General features: G+C 42.6%; 1 protein-coding gene across 6 annotated transcripts in view; it reads right to left on the bottom strand.

Moving 5' to 3' along the window:
* The window catches only part of LOC139701341 (inactive serine/threonine-protein kinase TEX14-like), a 74677-nt gene that overhangs the window by 37161 nt on the left and 28246 nt on the right, over positions 1-9270 (bottom strand). For 5 of the 6 annotated variants that reach the window (XM_071603451.1, XM_071603446.1, XM_071603447.1 and 2 more), the window contains 5 exons: positions 8359-8482; positions 7086-7264; positions 1910-2061; positions 550-740; positions 1-111 (listed from right to left, as the gene is read on the bottom strand). The exon at positions 1-111 is cut by the window's left edge and continues 40 nt beyond it. In XM_071603451.1, coding sequence (XP_071459552.1) covers positions 1-111; positions 550-740; positions 1910-2061; positions 7086-7264; positions 8359-8482 — 757 coding nt within the window. Of the gene's footprint in view, positions 112-549; positions 741-1909; positions 2062-7085; positions 7265-7713; positions 7878-8358; positions 8483-9270 lie in introns of those variants that run through there. The other variant, XM_071603450.1, reaches the window with a different exon arrangement.

Genomic DNA, 9270 nt, shown 5'->3' with positions numbered 1-9270 from the left:
TTTTGGATGTTCTGAAGTCAGTCCTAGATAGACACTGACATCAGGACGGGGTTCATATCTCTGTGCCCTGGGGCTCTTAGTTAGCTGAGTTCTTTGGGCTCCAATAAATTCCTATTAATACCAGAAATATTGTCAAGGACATTATCTGCAGTCATCTGAATGTCACTGATGTTTCAGAAACCAAAATAGGTAACCGATAAACTTCCTTTAACTTGTGTTGGGTTGACTTAACTACAGTTCTCATTAGCTAATTTATTGTTATTCCAAAACCTTGAAAGCAATAATAACTGCTATTCATTGAATCTCTGCTATGTGTTTATAGTGTGCCTCTGTGATGCATTGAACTCCGCCTCCCCAACCCCGGGACCCACTCTCTTCCTCAATTTGCTGCTGCCCTCACCAGGTTAAGCTGTTAGGCTTTTCTCAGAAACACAGGAAGAGTATAATAAAATGAAGATTTCCAAAACTTCCTACAATTCATCTCTAGTTTCTCCCTATTCTCCTGAGCTGGGTAAGCAAAAATAAACTCCCAACAACTTTGGGGCTTGCCTTTAAGTCATTCTTCAGAATATACCGGATATCTTGAAGGTTCATCGTTCGGTCTTTCTGCTTGACCTGGATGCCTGATTTAACAATATCATAGTAAGGTTTTGGAAGCCTGACATCAGCCTCTAAACAATTTCCCAAGACTACAGCTTCTTTAATAACTGAGCCGTCTAAGCCATTCCAGGGTATGTTGTCTGTAAGGAAAAACGTCATAGGTAACATTAAGAAATAAATTGAAGTTGTATAACCTTAGTCAAGTCACCCAACCTCTTTAACATTCACTTCTTTCTGTAGAAAAACTACTTAGAAGCCCAATCACAAACAAAAAACTACTTTACTCACTTACCAGGGAAATCCCTGACATTTAGACAGAGAGTAATAGTGTCAGCATCATGTACACATTGGTTCCTCACCGACAGACTTGGGGACCAAAGAAAGTTTCATGGCATTAGACTGGACAGCCCAATACATTTATCTCATTGAAGGTCATGGTTTTACCTGTGGGACTGCAAACACCACGAAAGGTTCCTAACTCTTGGTATTCCCTCAGTGAATACTCTGCGTGTGTGTGTTCCTCTTTTGAAGGAGTCCTTATATCTTCTGATATGTGACTACTTCACATTATACTCTTGTAGGATTGAAAGGGTTTCTGTTTCATTCACTGGTTATATATCTACTGAACCCTGGGTATGCTTAATTTTATATTTACTTCTCAGAAGCCAGTCTTCCCCTCATTTATCAATCCTTAAGAGGCACATCAGAGATTCAAAAATACTGACATCAAAACTTAGTTTAAAATTTTTGCTTGGGGGCTAGGGATGTAGATTAGTGGTAAAGCATTTGCCTAGCATTCATAAGACCCTGGGTTCAATCCCTAGCACTACAGAAAAAGAAAAACCTTTGCTTGGATTAAATGTATTATCATGAACGAGCAGGCGAAAAAGCTTTGCTGAATCTTAAAGAACAGTTAAAAGAGAAAGGTTTCTGGGAGACCATCTTGCATCTTCCATAAACACAGATAAGCTTCCTTAATGAAATCTGTCAAGTGCAGTGGTGCAAACCTGTAATCCCAGCGACTCAGGAGGCTGAGGCAGGAAGATAGCAAGTTTGAGACCTGCCTTAGCAACTTACTGAAACCCTTAGCAACTTAGCAAGACCCTGTGTCAAAATTTTAAAAATTAAAAGGTCTGGGGATGCAGCTCAGTGGTAAACTGTCCCTGGTTCAATCCCTGGTACCAAAAAATAAATAAAAGAAAAATATTTTTCTAAGTTGTACATTTTCATAAAACTAAAATAACTCCCAAGTGGGGGAACCCAACCTGAAAATGAGGATTAAAACAACATTAACATGCTCCTTGATCACCTGTTAAAATCTCTTGTATGATCATGGAAAAGCTGTAGACATCTGACTTCACTGTGGCCGCCTTCTGTAAGATCACCTCCGGAGCGGCCCAATTGTACAGCTGAGTGGGGAGGGGTACTCGAGTCAGGTCCCTGTGTATACCACTGTCCTGGCTACAGAAGGAAACACACAAGGCAGGGCTCATGTCTTAAAGGGTCTTTGTGATAACCACACAGTGCACTAATTTGTGAAAACCGGCAACTTCTTTAAGCTTCTGGAAATGAAGCCAGATCCTGAGCTAACCCCCACTGCCCTGGATGGAGCTGTTCAAATACCCGAAATACTTGGTAATTCCTGCCCACCCCCAACCTCATTAGAATATTCTCCCACTCACTCACTCCACTCAAGTCACAGGGACCTTCTTTGAGCTACTCCAACATGCCAACCACATTACCACTTCAAGTCTTTGCACAGGTGTTTTCTTCTGTCTGGTATGCTCTGTCTAAGGATCCTAGAGCAACTTGTAACTAAAGTATTCGTTGAAAGTCACCTCCTCTGGGAGGCCTTTCTGATTACCTACTCTAAAATAGTCCTGTTTTATTGGCTTCAGGACACTTGTTATCTGAATTTTTTTTGTTCATTTTTTTTTTAGTTTACTATTTGCCTCCTCTCCATTGGAGTCAATTCCTTGAGAGTAGGTACCTTATTAGCACGCATGGTGGCACACACCTGTAATCCCAGCAACTTGGGAGACTTTGGCAGAAGTATCACAAGTTTGAGGCCAACCTCAGCAACTTAGCAAGGTTCTGTCTCCAAATTAAAAAAAAAAAAAAGGCTAGGGATATAGTTCAGTGGTAGAGCACTTGCCTAAAATGCACAAGGTCTGCAGTTTTCACTACTGCAAAACAAAAGCAAGAGACAGTAAGTTCTTTCCTGGTCTGGCATAAGGATGACCATTTCAAACTTTGGGTAAACTTCCCTAAATAACATTTCTTTCAGCAGAGTTTTGGGGGTTTTTTTGGCAGGTGGAGGATAGGGGTATGGTTATGAGGTATTGAATGTATTTTGTGCACACTAGGCAAGCACTCTACCACTGAGCCTCATCCCCAAGAAACCATGAAGTACAATACCTGGTACTAAATTTTTGGATATATTGCTGAATAGTAGATGTGGCTTTGTGTAGTGTGAGCAGTATGGATATGTACACACTTGCATATTTGATGTTTAAATATAGACTTAATATATAAGTGTACATCTTTAATGTATAAATTTAATGTGTTTGCATAATCATTACACAATTATATAATAAATTAATACAGGTTATATTAGTATCACAGAAAAGGCAATTTGTTTTGTTTTGTTTTTGCTGTGCTGGGGATCAATCCCAGGGCTTTATATATGCTCAATCACTGAGCCCCCACAAAAGCAAAGGAATGTTGTATTATCAGAGATGGAGATGAAGCAGCAGCATACACGACTCTTCAAGTTGGAAGGGAATTCTAAGAGGGAAACACCCACCTCTCTCAAGGATGTCTAAAGCTTTGGCAAGGGACAAGTAATTTATAATCGAGGTTTCTTATTTTCTTTCACCTTCCTCTCTTACAATCCTTTCTTCCTTCTCTGTTAAAGCCAGCTGTGTGGGGATCTTCTTTTCTGGCTGTCATGGTAGTAAAGTTATTTGTCTGGGCTTTAGCTTTGACATCATTAAAATTACATTTGGCCACAGCTATGTGACACCACTTGCCAAAAAAAAAAAAAAAAAAAAAAAACCTCTAAAGATTCCATTAAGAAAAAGCTGAGGAGTAGGAAACACTGCTGTTATCACTTTTATATCAAGGGAGAGTGCTGACCCTTGACAATGACATTCAACAAACTAATATGCCCAAGTAGAATGTTACCAAAAATAAACGTGAAATTGACATTTTTTTTGGATTCTTGGATAACCAACTCACATTATCAACTTTCAAAAAAGGGTACATTGTTATAGTTGTGACTACAATTAACATTTCTGCCTAACATTCTGAGCTCGGGCTGGGGATATAGCTCAGTTGGTAGAGTGCTTGCCTCACAAGTACAACGACCAGGGTTCGATCCCCAGCACACACACACACACAAAAAATCCTGAGCTCAATAAGCCCAAATGAGAATCTATACTTTCTTGCCATAGCCGTTGACCCTGGTTACTTCCCACCCCCTCATCTGGACAGTTGATCCCATCTTTCTTTGCATTTTTGATCCACTGGCTCCACCCTATGGCCTCCTAGCTGATCTTCTTGCACTCAATCTCCCAATCCATACTGCCTCTGTGGCCTAGAGGTATATTCTCCCACCTGGCTCTAGATCTAGTTATGCCTCTAACCAACCAACCGAGTAACTTCCCACCATCCTTTAACCTCTTCAGGCCTCATATATAAAAGGACAAGGATGGCCTGAGAGTGTAGCTCAGTGGTAGAGCCCTTGCTTAGCATGCTAAGGGCCTGGGATTGCAGCACTGGAGGAGGGGTGGGGAACATGCCCAGACAAACCATCTTCATTTCACTTTAGGATTCACATTTCTATGGGACAGCAAAAGCAGAAGGAAGTGTTATTCCTCCTTTTCAACAACAGATGGTGCTCCATCATTGACCAATAGTTTGAATCTTGTCAGCTTTCCTGAAAAGTTTCTGGTGGTGTTATTAACAACAAAAAAGTCCAAACTCCTCAGTTTCCACTGGTCTGGAATTCACAGCCAAAGTGGTCAACTTTGGACCTTCTGTGGACCATTTTTCCTTTAGCTAGATTCATCTAATCATTTAACAATGACTTGACTGAGCATATATTATGTGGTTGCTGTAGACAGTTATAAACAAATCATTCTTCTCCCTGGGAATTCACTACCTAGTAGGGCTTACACACTAAGTAGAAGTGCATGTGAAAAAACGGATGTGAAAAGTACCTCGGGAATAAGGGTATTGATGCAGCTTCAGGGGATGTGCTAAAGTGAATTTAAAAGAAGTCAACATGAATTCTGCTGTCATGTATGACTAAAAAAAATAAAAATAAATCGTATGGTAAAAAAAATAAAAATAAAATATGAAAACAAAAATAAAAGAAATCAACATGAGCAGGTATTCCAGATGGGGGAACAGCACTCCAACAGAATAGAATGAAAGTGGTTTCAAATGGCCAGTAGGAGGGGGAAGGGATAAAGCTGACACTGCAGGTAAAGTCCCACCTAGGACGGCTTCTGCACCTTGCAAAGGTGTCTGACTTGATCTTGCAGACAACAACAAAAGTTATTTGTTTGCTGATTTTGTTGTTGTTTTTTGGTGCTGGAGATTGAACCCACATATATTAGACAAGAATTCTACCACTGAACTCCACCCCCATACCTTCCCTGAAAGTTTTTTTTTCAAGTGTGTGTGTGTGTGTGTGTATTTTTAGTTGTATATGGACACAATGCCTTTATTTTTATGTGGTGCTGAGGATTGAACCCAATGACTCACATGTGCTAGGCAAGCTCTCTACCACTGAGCCACAGCCTCAGCCCCCTAAAAGGTTTTAACTGAGACTGAGAATAAATATTCTAAGGCTTAGCAGCTTGGCTGATGATAGTCACCTTGCCTCTGCCTGCTCTCACAAAGAAAACTACAACAGCTCTGGGCACATCCTCACTACTCTCCTGCCTCTTTCTTGCTCCCTCAGAGTCCCTTCACACACAAGAGGAAGAGCAATCTTAACTTATAAATCACCCACTTCACCACAATGTTCAAAAAAAAAAAAAAAAACTCCTTCCAGAGCATCCCAGTGGCTTAGGTTTAAAGTCAGACTCCTTGATGAGGCCCATAAGACCAAGCAAAATCTAGCTCCTGCTCTCTTCTAAAGACATAAGGGCAAGTCTGGCAATGTGAAAATCTTTCAGTTTCATTCACTCAAAAAACACAGGCCGTGGACTGGGGTGCAGCTCAGTGGTGCAGTGCTTGTCTAGCATATGTGAAGCACTGGGTTTGATCCTCAGCACCACATAAAAAAAATAATTAATTTTAAAAAATAGGCTGCATGCCCACTGTGTAAAGGCCTATTCTAGGTACCTGGGATACAGCAGTGAATAAAACAATCCCTGCCCTCATGGAGCTTTGCATCTCATGGAAGAAATAAATTACAGAGTACGTGAGAAGCAAAGACCTGTTGAGAGACTCAGAAACAAAGCAAGAGAGAAGGATGGATGGGGAACATGGATAAGAGATGGTAGGGGACCTAAGTAAGGCTTACTGGCTGAGCAAGTGGCTGAGGCTTCTCAGCAGAGCAAAACCAACACTGGGCCAAAGGCTCAAAGTTGTGGATGGCAGCAAAGAAGTGTAGAAAAGATCCTCTTCCTCCTAAAGTCTTGGGTAGAACATGGAGTCTGCCCCCAACTCTCCGGCAGCCTTTGACTCCAGCCCAACAGCAAACTAAGCTCATGCACCAGCCCTTGAATGAGGGTGTAAGAGTACCTCTCTCATTCTGAGATCCTGAAGTCAGAGAATGACTTTAGTATCCATGTAGGAGATATGTTAGACCAAAAAGCTCACTGGAACCTATCATCTTCTCTCACCTACAGCTTGGGCATGTTTCCCAGCCTCCATGTAGTAAGAAAGTGCCTGGGCTCTGTCCATGGCAAACTGGGATATTGTGACATGTCCATTTTAGGCTGCTCACTCTTGCTCCCTGGTCAGCAATGCAAAGAATGCAATAGAGGATTGAGGCAAGTCCTTTCCCTTTCCATCTTGGCACTTTATCTTACTTGCAGCAGCCCCAGTTCCCAGTGCTGCACATGGAGGTGATTATGCACTTACTGCCTCAGAACGCAGAGCTACCCATGGGACGAACACATAACAGTGCCCACTTCAACGCACATGCTAGATTGCAAGGTAAGACATACACCTCAGTTGTGCTAAGCCACTGAAAATTTTGGAGTAGGTAGTTAGAGGCTTTACACACCATGGCTAACATGGGCTCTTGTTACATGTTTACTAAAATGAGAATGTCCTGAGCAGAAGTAAGTTCTCTAAAGTCTCTGCAGGCTTGGCAGACAAGACAAGCCATTTGGAAAATCTCTTCTACCACTGATGCAAAGTTTTGCCCATCAATGAAGAAACCTGCCCAGGTCAGATTCTGTCTCTACAGAAAAGGTCCCCAGGGAGACCCTCTTCAGAAGAAAGCCACATTTGTAACCCACCTTTCCATCATGTACTCCAGGTTCGTCAGTCTTGCTTCCCCTGTGGAGACGATGTGGACAGCATAGGAACTGAGGGAGCGGTGGACAAACCCTCGAGAATGCAGGTATCTCAGGGCGTCAGCGATCTGGAGCAGTAAGGGCACAATCACCTCCATGTGCAGCACTGGGAACTGGGACCGCTGCAAGTGAGAGATAAAAGTACCAGGGACAAAAGGGAAAGGCTCACTGATACTGTAGGATCCTTTGTAATTTCCAAAGTTTTTTCATTTGATTTTTATAGCTATCTGGTATCCCAATGTATAGGTGGAGAACCTAAAGTTCAGTGAGGTTAGGTGACTGGCCTGAAGTCCTACTGATCCAGGCCCCCTAGCTCTAAACCTAGATTCCTTCAGCTAAGCTGAAAGTTCTCAAAGCCTGGTATATACCTGCAGGGTCAACCTTGGGGAAACTTTCGGGGGAAGTTCCTCCACTACTACCAGTAAACATGTCCTGGGCCCCTCTCTGTCCAAGCCTATGCTCTTGAGAGAATCTAGAAGCTCAAAGGACCCCACAATATGCAGGTAAGCAGTCCAGATCCTATACCAGTCAGATGAACCAGAATGATCACCCTAAGAGGACAGAAACTTACTCTCATCAATGTACCCAAGTGATGCTTTTCCTCCAGAGAAACAGCATTTTAAGGTGATGCCCTCAGTCAGGGAAAGAAAATGAAAAACAGAAAGATTAGGAGGTCCTCAGGCAGGAGGACTAGCAGGCCATGTGGGAGAAGGATCCTTTTTGGAGGGTCTCTCTTTATCCCCACCCAGTTCTAACGACTTGGTCTTTAGAACAAATCATGGAGAAAAAGAAACCCTCCATGAGCTCATTTTGAGGCCACATGCCAGCCCAAAGCACCCTTGCCAGGAAATCTGTCCCCCACTTCAAAGAAATCTGAGAGGCAAGAAGGAAGGCCTGTATACAAACCAGGATAGAGCCCAAGTGAAAAATGTAGGAAAATAAAGCTAGTGGCTTTGTTAGCTAGCAGTGTGTTCATTGTTCTGAATCTGTCAAGCTCTTAGACAGTGATAAAGCAGAACTGACAATAACAGCATCACATTAGTTCTGATCATGTGCCTGTCAGCTTTAAATGGCATGTTACACAGCCCCAATAAAGAAAAAGGCTTTGGAAATGTATCTTTTAGGCACAAATGGGGAACCTTGTGCTGAGGCAGGGGAGAGAGGGCAGGAGGAGTGGGGAGGGCAGCTAGGCAGAAATCATGGAACAGTCATTTACTCGTTCATGGAGAACACTGAACAGAGTGCCAATGGTGATGCGCTCATACACAAGCCGGGTCTTCTCCAAGTCCTGGGATAAGCACACAGCCATCAGCTGTAGCAGGTGAGGGTGCCGCAGCTTGCTGAAAAAAAAAAAAAAGAAGCTTCAGAAGGGGTCCAAGGGTAGAAGGACATGGTGTCCTTTCTTCTGAACCCTCTGAATACATTCTCAACAGTTACCATTGTACATAGCATTTTTCAAAGAAACAGAATATGAAAAAGGCTCAGTGGCCCGTGCCTATAGTGCCTATAATCCTAGCCTGAAGAAGAAGGATCGCAAGGTCAAGGCCAACCCTGGCAACTAGCTAGACCTTGTTTAAAAATTAAAACAAACAAACAAAAATGGCTGGGGATGAAGCTCAGTGGTAGAGCACCCATAAGTTCCATTTCCAGTACCACAAAAAAACAAAAAAAAAGAAAGAAAGGAAAAAAAAGGAAATAGGGATAGAGGTCTCTGTTGGTGGGATCTGTGAGAACAGTGACAATGTTGCTAAGAGCTACTGAGCAAGATGAACCACATATTCAAGAAATGCATTCCTATACTCATTTTAGAAATGAGATTACCAATGTCAAAAAAATGTCAGGAACTTGCCCAAAGTCACACAACCCACTCACTCTCACACCAAAGCCTACTCTATGCCTACAAATCCTTCCAGCTCACCAGCTGACTTCTCCTAAAGGAAGGACTTGGACTCTCTGAAGACCTCTTATAACAGCTGTGTGGCAAATTCAGGACAGAGCTCAATGTCCAGCCCAGGGTCTTGGTGGCCCTAGTGTGAAACCATGAATCAAGGGCCTAACCCAGCAGGAGCTGAAGGACCTAACCCTGGAGCCACGGGAAACCTAAGGAACCCATGGCATGTCCTGAACG

This window comes from Marmota flaviventris, chromosome 17 (genome assembly GCF_047511675.1).
Source record: "Marmota flaviventris isolate mMarFla1 chromosome 17, mMarFla1.hap1, whole genome shotgun sequence".
Classification (NCBI taxonomy): domain Eukaryota; kingdom Metazoa; phylum Chordata; class Mammalia; order Rodentia; family Sciuridae; genus Marmota; species Marmota flaviventris.
The sequence above is the reverse complement of the archived record's forward strand: the minus strand, read 5'-3'. Positions and strand labels throughout refer to the sequence as shown.